The sequence below is a fragment of the Phyllostomus discolor genome, chromosome 8 (genome assembly GCF_004126475.2).
Source record: "Phyllostomus discolor isolate MPI-MPIP mPhyDis1 chromosome 8, mPhyDis1.pri.v3, whole genome shotgun sequence".
Taxonomy (NCBI): Eukaryota; Metazoa; Chordata; class Mammalia; order Chiroptera; family Phyllostomidae; genus Phyllostomus; species Phyllostomus discolor.
Window position 1 is genome coordinate 72327826 of NC_040910.2, and position 14898 is coordinate 72342723.

General features: G+C 41.9%; 1 protein-coding gene across 4 annotated transcripts; it reads left to right on the forward strand.

Moving 5' to 3' along the window:
- Positions 1 to 423: 423 nt before the first annotated feature.
- ZFP3 (ZFP3 zinc finger protein) lies at positions 424 to 14430 on the forward strand. 4 transcript variants are annotated; one of them, XM_036033196.1, is made up of 3 exons: positions 424 to 729; positions 1843 to 1896; positions 9452 to 14430. In XM_036033196.1, the coding sequence occupies exons 2-3, from the start codon at positions 1872 to 1874 to the stop codon at positions 10954 to 10956; spliced, it is 1530 nt and encodes a 509-aa protein (XP_035889089.1). In that variant the 5' UTR covers positions 424 to 729; positions 1843 to 1871; the 3' UTR covers positions 10957 to 14430. The 4 variants fall into 4 exon arrangements, with proteins under 4 accessions (XP_035889089.1, XP_028390176.1, XP_035889088.1 ...); XM_036033195.1 differs by lacking the exon at positions 424 to 729 and adding an exon at positions 801 to 1536; XM_028534375.2 differs by lacking the exon at positions 1843 to 1896 and having other exon boundaries at positions 425 to 729.
- The last annotated feature ends 468 nt before the right edge of the window (positions 14431 to 14898 follow it).

The window sequence follows — 14898 nt, forward strand, 5'->3', positions numbered from 1 at the left end:
GAGTGTAGAATGCTGTCCTCATTGTCCGAACCGCTCTCCCCCTCACTTTGGGTAATTCCCATTCATCCTGCAGAATTTAGCCCAAACATTACTCCCTTCCTCCAATAAGCCTTCCATGACCTCAGAGCAGATCACCCTTCCTCCTCAGCGTCTTCCTGGGATCCAGGGGTGTGTATTTACCAGACTAATGGAATTCAGGAAGGGCAGTGGTGGGATAAGAGATGCAGGTTGAGGGTATTAAGAAGACCCCGCAACCTCTGCCCCTGAAGAAGCGAAGCCCACTCCTAATTTCTCAAAGCCCAGGTCCTTGCTCAGGGAGCGACACCACCGCGCAGAGCGGCCTGTCGAAGGGCGGAAGTGCATCCCTGCAGCCGTTCTAGGAATCCGGAGGACTCAGCTCGTTAGAGATCCCCGGGCTGAAGTGGGCCTCCGCCGAGTCACAGGGACACTCCAGGTAGCAGCTTTGGCAGGCAACGGTGAGAGGGCGCTCAGGTAATGGAGCGAACACTCAAAGAAATGCTGGAAAAGGGGAGGTGGCGTTGGCGTGCGAGCCACCTGCTCCTCCAGCGGAGTGGGCGCGCGTAGATTGGCTGGAGTGCGGGCCGGGTACCGGAAGTAGTTGATGCCTGTCATCAGTGAAACCCAGACAACAGCTGCGGGTTCTGTGCGAGCGGGCTGAGCAGCCCCGGGAGTCCAAGCGGAGCAAGCGTGGGGCCGTGGCGGCCTGCGGTGAGACCTCATTCCGTTCCGGCGGGAGGGAGGAGGGCTCTAGGCTCCCGACTTCCCGGCCCTTAAGCCGAGCGGAAACCCAACAATTAGGCCCGTTCCTGACTTAGGTTCGCTGTGTGACCTTGGACTTTATGGTCAGCTCTGGCCTTCATTTCCCACCTGCACACTGAAGTTGTGGGGCCTGGACCCTGCTAGGGTCCATCCGCACTGCGGTTCCGTGCCCGTCAGCCTCTGGGACGGAAGAAGCAGGGGCACCCCCTTTTTCGGTCCCGAGGTGGGGGGCCAGTAGGAGCTGTGGTTTTCTGACATACCATGCCCAAGTAAACAGCGGGGCCAAAATGGCAAAATGTCAGGGCAGTGTCAAAAACCTAAGGCTCCCTTGTCATATGGTGCCTTATGCTGGCAGACAGGATATTGGCTTATGAGGGTTAGTACTGGAAAGGAGATAGGTAATCGAGCCTTCTTGATTGCGGGAACCAGGAGGACAGCGGAAAGGATAATAGTGCTTAAGTTAAATGTCATCCCGATTGGGAAAAGGAAATTATTTTCACAAATAGTTATTGTGATCAGCCATGTATCAGACATCATTTTAGGCTCTTTAGATACAAAATGAATGAAGTATCCAGTTAGTCCTCAAGGGTATCCCAGTTTCATCATGTAGGTGAGACATTTACACAGAGTCATTTAACAAATATTCGCCAAGTACCTGAAATCTTCTAGGCACTGGAATACCGCGATGAAAACATCATTCCTGCTCACGTTATAAAGAAGAAAGCATACATGAAAATAGACTAATAATACAATGAGGTAACCGCTACAAAATCAAGGAGTTTTAGGGGCAGGGAAGGGGAAGAAAACAGAAGGTACTCTGTGCTGGAGCTTGCTGGAGCTGAGTCCTATAGATGTTAAGTGTACAAGGTGGCCAGGCAGTGGGAATAATCTGTTTGCAAAGGCAAAGAAGCTTTCTAGAATAGGAAGTGTTTGCTCTTGTAGGACCCAGAGCATGGCTACAGCTTTCAAATGTCATTGGAGAGCACCGGACAGGAGTTGGAGAGGGAGACAGGAGCCTGACCAGGAGGACATTATGAGCCAGGTTAAATTTTTATTCTGTAGGTCTTGGAAAGCAATGAACAGGAAGAGACATGATACTGTCGTACAAAGAAAGAGGTGAATTAAATGCTGGTTCAGAGGACCAAGAGAGAGCTACCTTCCTGCAGGTGTTAGTGAAGACTTCAGGGAGGAGGTGATTCTTACACTAGATATACTAATATCTGCCCTTTCAGAAGTTAAGGGAGATACTAATATATGCCCTTTCAGAAGTTAAGGGGGAGTATTTACATCAGTTAAAATGCTTTTGTCTACAAGTAAGACTACAACTCAAGCTGGCTTAATGCGATGTATAAGCTCTCATAATTGGAAGACAACAGGTAAAGGGTTTCAGGACATTTAATCTTTTGGCCCTGGCTCCATTTTTCCTCAATTTTCTGAGCTGTACCTGCCTTCATCCACAACGTGGGAGCAAAATGGCAGCAGCAGTTGCAGGCAACCACACATAGACTTCTCTTCCTGTGACTTCTCTCAGGATGGCAAGAAGCTGTTCTCATAATCTCCCCGCAAACTTTCTCAGACTATCATTGAGCCAGAGGAAGGCATGTGTCCATTTCTGAACCAATCCCTGCTGTTTTGAATGGTCACTTGCAAGGGGGATGACTTTAATTTGACTGGGTTGACTCAGTTGGGGTTCACTCCTGGAGCTCTGAGAGCAAGGCCACTGCATTTTTTTCCCTCAAATACCCCATAAAATAATTTGAAAAGCTTTGTATCCCCTTACATTATTTGTAAGTTGATATCCAAAATGTTTCATCTTTTTGTCATAAATTTGAATGGTTGCAAAGGATATTATTTTTAGTATATTATAAATTTTGACATTTCAATATTAAACCTCATGCCAGTTTCCTGGACACCTGCCCTTGGTTCCTTGTGCTCACCACGTTCTTCACCTTCTCTGTAACCTCCATCTGTTAGTATCCTACTCCTCCCTCCTTCCCCCACTTCATTTGCCTCCCTATCTCAGTCATCTCGGCTATGTTCTGGCTAGTATCCTCAAGCCCCTCACTCCCTCATTCTTCCACTGTGCATATCCTGACTCCCAGCCTGCTCTAGGCCATCAGATGTGTTGCTGGAGAAAGACAGGAAGGCATGCTGATGGATTCCTCCTCATTGTGATGCTCTCCAGCATACTTGCCTAATAAGGAGGTTGTGAGGGTTTAACAACCTGTTGTCTATAAATTGCTTAGCACACAGTACATAGTAAGTGCTCATCATTACTCTCCACATTAAAAGGTCAGTGCATCCTCACTTCTTTATCTACCCCAACTCTGCACATACTACATTGAGGTTAGAATGTTCTTTCTGTTCTTTATTTCTCCTGTACTTCCTGGCTTCTGAGGCTCTGCCCCATGTGCTGTTGTGCAGTAGTCTTTGAACTGAAATCATGGAGGAGGTACACAAATCCTTTGTAATGTCTGTGGGCACATGGATTACTGAATGGGAATCGGTTTCTTTCTAGGTCTTTGACTTCAATATTTACCCTTGCTTACCACTAATCTATTTGAAAATGGGCTTGTGGTGTATAGCTTTCTCTTTTCCTCCTCTACAAAAGAAGGATATATGTGTCACTCATGCCCTTCTGATTTTACTGTGGTGTATTATTACTCTGGCATAGACAAATCTCTGGAGTACCACCTAAAAGGAGAGTTTGTTGAGGAAGTAAATGATTCCTGGACCTGTTGTAATTTAAATCCCAATATATGCTTTCAACAAAAGTTTCAAAAGACCAAATCAGACTGTAGGCTGATAGATTGTTTAAATTTTTTTTTTACTGCAAATTGCAATATGATTTTTGGCAGGTAAATTAAAAGGATTAAGTGATACTGCTATCACAAGAGGTCATTGTAAACTCTGACTTAGTCAGTTTGGGCAAACTCAGGTACAGTCACAGTATCTAACTAGGGTCAGTCTGATAAGCTTAGGAGGAATGTGATTTTTAACTCAGAAAAGGGGATCTAGTTAATTGTATTATATCTTCCCTGTCTGTTCTCAGAAGTTTAGGGAATGGTAGGAGCAGTTAAGGTGGAAGGTAGGAAAAAAGAGTGAGAATTGGCTGTATATCTATAATAATGCTGCTTTACATATGTGTTTAGTTATTTGGTAGACAAGACCTTGGGTTGGGATGGATGCACCAGACTGAGAGTGGGATAAATTCATTTGTTAATTAACACTGTCTAACACAGTGGTTTTTAAATCTTGTGGGGCATCAGAATCACCTGGGGCACTTGTTAAAAATACAGAAAATACAGATCCCTTGGCCGCCCCTGGAAATTCTGATTCTGAGAGTTCTGAGGTGGGAAATTAGTATATTTTAACAGATTTTCCAGTTGATTTTTAGGCATCTAGCTTAATTTCAGGCAAAGAATCATTATTTAAGAGCAATTCATAAAAAAAAAAATCTTGCCCTAGCTGGTATGGCTCAGTGGATTGAGTGCTGGCCTGTGAACAAAAGGGTCGCTGGTTCGATTCCCAGTCAGGGCACATGCCTGGGTTGCAGGCCAGGTCCCCCATAAGGGGCACATGAGAGGCAACCACACATTGATGTTTCTCTCCCTGTTTTTCTCTCTCCCTTCCCTTCTCTCTAAAAATAAGTAAATAAAATGTTTTTTTAAAAGTCTTGCTAGATTTCAAGCCTATTAAACATTTTTCAGTGTTTATTTTAAAGGTTTTATTTATTTATATATACTTAGAGAGGGGAAGGGAGGGAGAAAGAGAGAGAGAAACATCAATGAGTGGTTGCATCTCACATGCCCCCCCACCAGGGACTTGGCCTGCAACACAGGCATGTGCCCTGACTGGGAACTGAACTGCAACTCTTTGTTTCTCAGGCTGGCACTCAATCCACTGAGCCATACTAGCTAGGGCAATTTTCAGTGTTTTATGTGGCTTCCCATTGTAGATTTTCATCTTTTAAAGTTTTACTTCTCATCATTAATTAACAGGCAGGTATCTGGTTTGCGCATCAGTATTTCGTGAATGAGGCTTTCTGAGCCTACTCTTGGGTGCACTAAGAAAAACAAATCCAGGTCTGCAGAGTTGAAGACCCTATGCTGAACTGTAGAGATCTGGTAGAGGTCTGCTTGTCATTCCCCTGACTGAGGGCCAAGAGTGGTCAACTTACTCCTCTGATGGCACCTCCCTCTTATTTCTCTCCAAAAAGAGTTAATTTCAGTGTAGAAAAGTAAAGAAGTGAGAAACAGAAAGATAGGAAATTATATTTGGAAATGTAAATTTAGGCTATGAGTAGTGGAGTGTTTCCATATTAGGATGAGGTTTAATGTGTGGCTGTGCCTCTGGGAAAATCAATCAACTGGAGATTTGCTTTGATTTGTATATACCTCTGTAAAGCACTATTTAATAAATGACGTTAATATTGTGTCACTGGTAGAATGCAAAGCAAAAGAATGGTCAGACAGGGTCAAATTTAGTGAGGGAATACTTTTTGGATTTGAATTTTGAACCAGATTCTGAATCTGGGGATAGGTACATACCTAACTTTCATATTTTTATCTTGTTTTACTGTGGACGAGTGATTTTTTCATATGGTGTGGTACAGATTTAGGTTCTATGAATGGTGACTTTGTAAAGAGCTAGATGATAGAAAAGAAGTAACTATGGGAGAGATGAGGGTGAAAAGGAAAGGCCAGAGAGGGCTGGAAGTAGATAGGGACTGAAATACCAGCCTGTGGAACTTGTTCTTGGCTGAGTATTAGAGAGAAATTTGTTTAAGACAGTACTTCCCCACTCAAATGGTACCACAGGTGAAGAAGATAGCTAAATTCTCTACAATGGATCCTTACAATTATATGGATACATATTGTCTATATTTTCAAAACTTTCAACAGAAAGGAGAAATCTGCTTTTGGGTGCTTGCTTCTTACTCCATGGAAAAATGAGAGAAGATGACATGGCAGGGAAAGCTGACAAAGATTCCATGTCATTTTGAGGGGTAGCACAAAGAGTTTCCAAGGCTTCAGGATTCCAGTAGGAGATCAAGTTCCTAACAGGTGCTGGAGGTGGGGGTTTGTGGGGGCCCTTACTAGGGCTGCACTGATGAGTGACTAGGAAGGCCTCAGGGTAGGAAGGTGGTAGTAACTACCACCCTGAGGATGACTGAGAGGCTGGGCAGAGAAAGAAGGGCAGTCCTAAGGTCACCCCAAAATTGCCACTTTCCCCTTCCCTCAGTACTTGACTCCAGTGTCTCCTGCCTCTCAGAGTCTTCATTTCTTCAGTAATCTCATCTTTTCCCTCTTAACCCCTATTTCTCTACTGGCACCATCACTTCTAACATAAACATGTTCAAGTCTTTCCCTTCACAGAAAATTCTTCTTTGACCTTTAATGCTACTGCCCATCTTCATCCTCTCCTTTCATCCAAAATTTTTTAAAAGAAGCAGCAAATTTACTAATCAGTGTATTGTCACTGGCTTCTGTTTTGTCATTCTACTGAATCTGTTCTCACAGATCATCTGTAACCATCCAATTGTCCCAGTAGGGGTTTTCCAATTCTTATTCTACTGGATATCTCAATGCGTGTGTCACTTTTTAATTCTCTCTGACATTGTATTCTGGTTCTTCTCCTACTTCATTAACCATTTTTTCTCTCTCTTTTTTTTGGCAGGCTTCTCTCCCTCTACCCACCCTTTTATCATTAAGGTCCTAACAGGAAACAGATACTTGATGCCAATTGGGATAATTTCAGGAGGGTTTATTTGCAAAGAGGTTAATTATAAATGATATATATGTGGACAGGGTGTTGAGGCAACAGTGGAGTGGTCATAAGAGACTAAAGATAGGAGAGGTTAATGGAGAACCCAGTTGTTTAGACATTTGAGTAGGATAGACTCCTTGAGAGGAGTAATGACCTACCATTGAGGGAGACCATGAGCCCAAGGTGATCTCATAGGAACTAGGAGAATAAATATCCTGACCTTACTATTGTCCCTACTTCCAGCTGCCTGCTGGGCCTCCCCATTGATGGAACCCAACTAGAAGCCAGACGGCCTGTTGATATATGCTGTATAGGGTAGCCATCTGGGGCAAAGAGCAAGGTGGAGATAGGTAGAAAGATCTGGAGAGGAAGATGGGAGATAATTGGAGTACCCTTAAATGTTAGCTTTGGCATTTTAGGTTTCTGTCCTCAGTATATCTGACAATTCTCATACTATGCTCATACCATTTATGCTAAGTACTCTCAAGTCTGTATTTCTAGTCCTGACTCTTCTAAACTTTAGACTAATATGTTTTGGCTGATTCCTTGATACCTTTATATGGATATTTTGAAATTCATATAGTTCAAAATAGAGCCCATCTATCATCTTCCTTTCTAAACTAGCTGCTCCTCCAGTATTCCCAACCTCAGTGGTACCACTGTCCATCTAATTACCATTCCTCAAATAAAGGGAGATCTGGCATCATCTTGGATTCATCCCTATTCTTCACACACCAAATCTTACAGAATTTGTCCTCTTAAATATTTCTCCAGTATTTGTCCTTTTCATTCACCACTGCAGTTGCCATGGCTAGATTTAATGACCCTTTACCTTGATGACTGCATCAACCTAACTGATCTTCCTATGTCTAGACATACTACTGTATAGTTCAGCCACTAAATGGCCACTAGTGTGCATCTACCTGAAATGCTAGTCTGGCAATGGACTGTGTCACCCCTTGGCTTAAAAACCATTCCATAACACTGCATTTTCTAAAGGATAAAGCCCCATATTTACCTATCCCCCTTGAGAATTACCTTCCACTTTTACTGATGGGAGGACTATATTCCTCAGATTTGCTATGGTACAAAAATACACTCGCCTAGGCAAAAACCCCTGTCAATATTAGCTCTACATTGCTTACTACCTCAGCAGAGGCCAGGCTTATTCTCCCATCATTTGGATTTCTGTGATTGGGACAGCTAAATTCCTGGGGGCATTGTACCAGTTTGGAATAGGTTTGGCTTAATTAAACACAAAACAAAACAAAACAAACAAACAAAAAAACCCCCCAAAACCCTCATCCTCACAAAAAAAAATCCAAAAAACAACAACTAATGGTTCAAACAAGGAAAAGCTTATTTCTTAAATAAAATAACTCCAGAGGCAGGCATACCAGGGCTGCTATGGCAGCTCCATGGACTTGTCAGGGACCCCCGTCCCGTTCAGCTCTGATCCTGTCATAGGGTATTCCAATGTATTCATGGTTCAAGATGGCACTCCAACTACCAGCTCACACCCCAGGCACAGCATGGAAGAAGAAGGTGAAGGAGTGCATCCCTTCACCCTGAAAGAGACTTACCGTATGTCCTGTGTTCTTTCATTTGCATCTTACTGTCTTGTTGGCCAGAAGTTGGTCACATGTCAATACCTAGCTGCGAAGAAGTCTGAGAATTTATTTCTTTAGGTAGGCTTATTGCTACCCTAAAAAAAAATTCATAATTCTCTTGCTGATGAGGTACGGAAGAATAGATTTTTGGATAATAATTAAAAATCTTTGGCATAGCATTTTAGAAGTTTTAAAAAAGCATAGGCTGTAGATCTATAAAAATACTGAGAAACTTCTATAAAGGGGCCAATTATAAAATTAGTATGTAAAAGTCAATAGCATTGCTATATATGTAAATAGAACCAGTTAGGAAATATGCAAAAATGTGCTAAAAGAAGATTCATAAAGAGACATGGTAGATACAAAACATCAGGATGTTAGGAGATTTTGCAAAATTATGCTAAGATTTATTTAGAAAAATATAAAAATAAGAAATATGTGAAAAAAGACTAATGAGAGTGAACTTTCTCTAACATTAAACATTTTAATAAAGCTATAGTATATTGAACACTTTGGTATTAGAGAGGGAATAAACAGATTAACAGAACTGAATGGAGTCTGCAAATTGACCCAGAAATTAACCAAATATATATAGATGTGCTATAGATGGCATTTCAAATCAGTAGAGAAAAGAAAGTAGTTATTTATACAATTTACTAACTGTCTGGAGAAAATTAAGCTAGAACCTTACGTCATCCAATTATAAGAGAGCAAGGATAGTTACTTCTGTGCTAGTTATAGCTAACTCAAGTTAACTTTTGAATGGATATATATACAGTCCCCTGTTCTGTAGAGCTGGTGAGCACCAGAGGACTGGACTCAGGATAGTTCCTCTTGCTACTAATTTTTTATTACTTTTTCTATAAATCCAAAACTTGTTTGTATTAGTCATTTCTTTTGCCCCATCTCTCAGACTTTTCCATGTACCATGTATTAATATGGCCACCATTTTCGCTAAATGTTTTTCTTACCAAACCTCAGGTTCTGCCCCAACTCACTGTTAATACCATGGGACTTTTATCAGCATCTCCTTACCTTCCAGTTCTTGTTTCTCTCCTTAACTCTCTTCCTCTAATCATTTCTCTCACTCTTTTCAGTCAACATTTGCTGTTTGTCTGGCATGTCCACCATAATTCTAAATATCTTTCTTCTCTTCAGCAGCATTCTATCATTTCAGCAGATAACAGGACTGCTTTTGAGAGCTGTCAGAGCATGTCAGAGCTCCATACTCTTCTAGCATTAGCTTCATTTAGGTATGATATAGCCACTTGACATACTTTCTCTCATTTCAGATTGTGAGATGGGGACTGAGAACAAGGAGATAATTCCCAAAGAAGAAATTTCTGAAGAGTCTGAGCTACATGGGGCAATAGAAAAACTGCCAAAGGTAGTTTACGAGGGTCATGAGTGTGGACCCTCATGTGAAGAAGACTTGTTGGAGGGGCATTCAGGAGAGTCCACAGAAGAGATTATGGAGCAGATGTCTCCTCAGGAGAGAGACTTTGCATCAGGGTTGATTGTCTTTAAGAAATCACCCTCAAGTGAGAAAGACCAGGAGAATGTGAGTGTGAGAGAGTGCAATCCCAGCCCAAGACTGATTACACGTCAGGGAGATATTACAGCAGAGGCATTTGCTACCTGTGGCCAAAACATTATAGAGAATTTAGAACCTAACAAAACACAGAGAAGTTCTGTGGGAGAAAAACCTCATACATGTAAAGAATGTGGGAAAGCCTTTAATCAGAATTCACATCTTATCCAGCATATGAGAGTTCATAGTGGAGAGAAACCCTTTGAATGCAAAGAATGTGGAAAAACATTTGGAACTAACTCAAGTCTTCGCAGGCACCTGAGAATTCATGCAGGAGAGAAACCCTTTGCTTGTAATGAATGTGGAAAGGCCTTCATTCAGAGTTCACATCTTATCCACCATCATAGAATTCATACTGGAGAGAGACCTTATAAATGTGAAGAATGTGGTAAAGCCTTCAGTCAGAATTCAGCCCTTATTCTACATCAGAGAATCCACACGGGAGAGAAACCATATGAATGTAATGAATGTGGGAAGACCTTTAGGGTTAGCTCACAGCTTATTCAGCATCAGAGAATTCATACTGAAGAAAGATATCATGAATGCAATGAGTGTGGCAAAGCCTTCAAGCATAGCTCAGGCCTTATCAGACACCAGAAAATTCATACTGGAGAAAAACCATATTTGTGTAACGAATGTGGGAAAGGCTTTGGTCAGAGTTCTGAGCTTATCCGGCATCAAAGAATTCATACAGGGGACAAACCATATGAATGCAATGAATGTGGAAAAACTTTTGGCCAGAACTCAGAGATTATTAGACATATTAGAATTCATACTGGTGAGAAGCCCTATGTATGTAAGGAATGTGGAAAGGCCTTTAGGGGGAACTCAGAACTTCTTAGACATGAGAGAATTCACACTGGAGAGAAACCCTATGAATGCTTTGAGTGTGGAAAGGCCTTTAGGCGGACCTCCCATCTTATCGTGCACCAGAGAATTCATACTGGAGAAAAACCTCATCAGTGTAATGAATGTGCAAGAACCTTCTGGGATAACTCTGAGCTTCTTCTCCACCAAAAAATTCACATTGGTGAGAAACCTTATGAATGTAATGAGTGTGAGAAAACATTCAGCCAGCATTCTCAACTTATCATACATCAGAGAATTCACACTGGAGAGAAGCCTTACGAGTGCCAAGAATGTCAGAAGACCTTTAGTCGGAGTTCTCACCTCCTTCGACATCAAAGTGTTCATTGTATGGAGTGACTTACAAGATAGGAAAGCTTTCTGTGGAAAAGCTCAAGTCAGACTTAATCATAGGCTACATCCCAAGTTCTCAGATCAAATGAATGGACAGAACTTCCTCTGTCTTTCTACTGATTTTTATTTAAACTGTTGGTCAAATAGGATGAGGCACTTTTATGAATTATTCATTGAGAAGTTTCAATGTACTGAGTTAAATCATAAAAGCTGTTTCAGGCCTTAATTCTCCTCTGTTCTTTTTCCTTTTCTTCCTCTCTTCCCCTAGTGGGTCACCTACCATTAGGGGTCTGTGTACCAGCCATTTAGTCTAAATTGTTACTCTTCAGGAAAAATGGAGGAATGTGATTCTACCCCCTCCTAAGAATGAGAGTTGACTCATTGAATGTTATCCCCTGAAATCTTAGAAAGCCTTGGCCTAGAAACAAACCTTGTTCTCTTGTCCAACATTTAACATTGGAATAATACTGTAAGCTTTTACTAGCTTCACAATTTTTCAAACATGCTATCAGTTCCCTTAGAAGATGGCAGCACTAATGAAGTGGAACTCTTTGGGTCATTTCATATCTCCTGCTAGAAGAGGGTGCCACAATGAAGGAAACTGACAGGCAATTTACAGGATCATAAGTAAAGGCACTCAGAATCTAGAGGGACTGATGAACAAGGCCAGGGGATGATAAAGGTGAGGCCAGACTACTCGGGCAAAAACAGCCATTTAGCAGCTATTTCACGCTTTGGGCTGCTCAGACTGACTGCTCCCAAGAACTCTACTGCATTTACTTTTGGCTTCAGTTCCTGCTGCTGCTGACAGATCCTGTGTCAGAAAGTAGCAGACAGGACTATGCAGCTTCACCATCACCAGGCACCTGCCACAGTGTTGAGCCAGGTCACCTGGCTGACCAGGGCCTCCTTGCCAAAGCACTTAATGTTCTCATGACGTGGATCCCACTGGACTGATAGGCCAGGATGTGATGGCCTCTTCACAGTTTGCCCTTGGCCTCGGGACCCTCTTTCTTCATTTCTACATGAATTTTTTGTGTTCTGTGTTTTTTTTCTTTGAGGAAACACATCCTCAATTTTTCATGTGTTCATGTTTCTGAGGCAGTGGGTGGGAGTGGGAATTGCACTGATGGGGATCCAGTGGGCTTAGGCCTGGTTTTAGAACTATACTTTAAATTAAGGCACTTCACCTGCTGGTCCCTAATTTTCTCAACTGTAAAATGAGGGGAGTTGAATTAAGCGATCTCTGAAATTTCAGCCAACCCAATAGTTATTTGATTCTTTTAAAAATCTAACTTTATGTATCTTTAGTGTTCTACTCTTTAATCCCTTCTTTATTATACTAATACTAATCACTAGTATTTATGAATGTTTACTATGTGCCAGGCACAGTGCCAGTTTACATTTTTATTTTTACAGCATCTCTCTGATCTAGATACTCTTTAAAAACAGCTTTATTGAGTATACTTTACACACCATAAAATTCACCTGTTTTAAGTGTTGAATGCTTTTTAGTTGATTCACAGTTGCACAACCATCGGTGATTATAGAGATGAAGAGGGGCAGAAGGGATGTTAAGTAACTTACCCACGATCACACAGCTGGTAAGTGCTAGAGCCCAAACTGCAGTCCTAGTCTGTGCTCTTAACCACTATGCTGTGCTGTGGCTAGGTGGATTCATTACTGCATTATTTGAAATCATTTGCACATTTTATATTAGTAATTGCTACATGGATTTGAATATAATGGATTTATATCATGCGCTTGGGAAAAAAAACTGGTCACAGCTCAAACCCACCAAGTGGGTTTATTCTATACCCCAATATATGATCTCCCAGGTTCACACCCTTGGCGTGAGAAAAGGACTGAGCAAATAAGCAGTTGATTACACAGTTTTCACATCCTTTCAGGTACTTCTGCCTCTAGCAGCCAAACTCTTAGCAGAAGTTCTTTGACTTACCTCTTTCTATAGGGTAATTATGAGTGAGTGACTCTTAAGTTCACATTTAATTATACCCAGGCCATATATTCCACATAAAACATGGATGTCACCTATCCATTTAACTTCTGATTTCTGCATTTGCATAATTCATTTCCACATTTATCCCTTACCAGCTCTTGATATAGATCCCAGCACCACCTCAAGCTCCCCCAAGAATCCCCTCACACAAACACATCCATGAGTAATATGGACTTTCCTGAAGATGCTGTTGTATAAGAGGTGGAGAAGTGGGTTTACATCCTATCATTTTGTTCTCAGAAGTCCCTTGGCCAAACTGCCACTGAAGTTCTTTCTCTTTGTCCTCCCTCTCAGGGCTCACTGACTTCATGCCTTTTTTTCTTGTCAGATATCCAGTTCCTGTCCCCACCAACTCATCCCCACCCCCCAGCTCAAAAAAAGGTCATTCAGTTAATTCGCTCCTTGGGACATTTATTATATAAGGTGATTTGGTGACTGACTTGTGTTGTATCTGAGCATATTCATAGGGGGCTAGGTCTCACATTTTATTTCAAGAAGAATCTTTCAACGAGGAATTCTGGTGAAATTTTCACCTCACTCCCTGCTCTTGTCCACCTCACCCAGTTACCTCAGGAAGATTGCTCTCCTTGTTTGCCTCCTTCCCTCTCAGTTTACTTGGGAGTCAAAATCTGACTGTAGTTTTGACAGGTGATCATAATTTTGTGCAAGTAGAATTCTATCAAGGAAGAGAAAAAACATGAATTTTCTTAATTTTAGACCCATTAAAAAAGTCTCACAATCTCAAAGACTTGCCCAAATACCCAGAAATATACTTCAGAATTTTTGCAGCTATGTCTGTGTATGTTTTTATCCTCTTCTAATAAAGGAGTTTTACTGGTATACTAACTTTAGATAAGTAAAGTATTTCTTCACAATTTTACTAGTTTGATACCTTTCTAATGTTTATTATTCCAAAGTACACTGTTTCATTATGTTCTTAATATGGTGTCTACTATCCTGTTAAGTCCCCATCCTGTAAGTTTCACTCTTACCTTACCAACCCGTTGTGTGTGCTCCATGAGCACCAGCTCTGCATAAGCCCCTCCCTCTGCCCTTGATCTGTTCTGCTTGGCGAGAGCCTGCATCTTTCATAACAGGACACATGTTACCTATTTGTATGTGTGCGTGGTTTTTCATGATTCACAACTTCATGTAAGATATTCTGATCATTTGGATGGGTCAGTTTTTAAAATAACTTATTACTGAGATTTTGTCCCCATAACTTATTTCTGGGCTGCTGTTTATTATTATTATTGGCTAAGATACTTTAAAAAATGTTTTCTAAGTGACTCCTGGTCTAAGGCAGGCCTCTAAGGTTGTGCGGTCAGAGATCTTTGAGACTCAAGGAAGCTCTGCCTAGAAAAATGTACATGTGGTTTCAGGGAATTCATGGACCATCTGAAACCCGTCCTTGGACCCTGTAGACCTTCACAAATTCCTGAAAAGCACACTTTCACCTTTTTAAAAAAATTACCAAGTAACCCCAATAACCTTTACCTCACCACATCCCCTCAGCTTTTGGGATAAAGCTGTGTGAAAACGACCTGCCCAGGTGAGCCCCTGAAAAGGGATGGGAGCTGGGGCCTCAGTAAAATCCAGTGGGGAGGGGCAAGGACAATTCCGATATTAACTCGGGCAAGTCCACATTCACCAGCCACTTGTGGGGCATCTGCGATGCAGTAGGACTTGTTCTGGGTCCGGGTCTAAGCACTGAGAGGCTGGTGGGGACTCAAGCAATCCTAGCGGTCAGCACTGCAGAGCAGAAGGCTTGGTCATCCCAACAAGCAGAGGATCATCTGCCTCTCCCCAAGCTCTCAGAGCTGGGAAGAGTGCACAGAAGGGAAGGAGAGCAACAGCCTGAGACCCAGGGAGCCCTCTATAAGTCCCAGAACCTGAGTTCACTCCCTCCCCATGTCATCTCCCAACAT

Coding starts and splice junctions, on each gene's coding strand:
- ZFP3 (XM_036033196.1), top strand. CDS start 1,872: ATGATACTGTCGTACAAAGAAAGAG. Junction 1,897..9,451: donor ACTGTCGTACAAAGAAAGAG/GTGAATTAAATG, acceptor CTCTCATTTCAG/ATTGTGAGATGGGGACTGAG.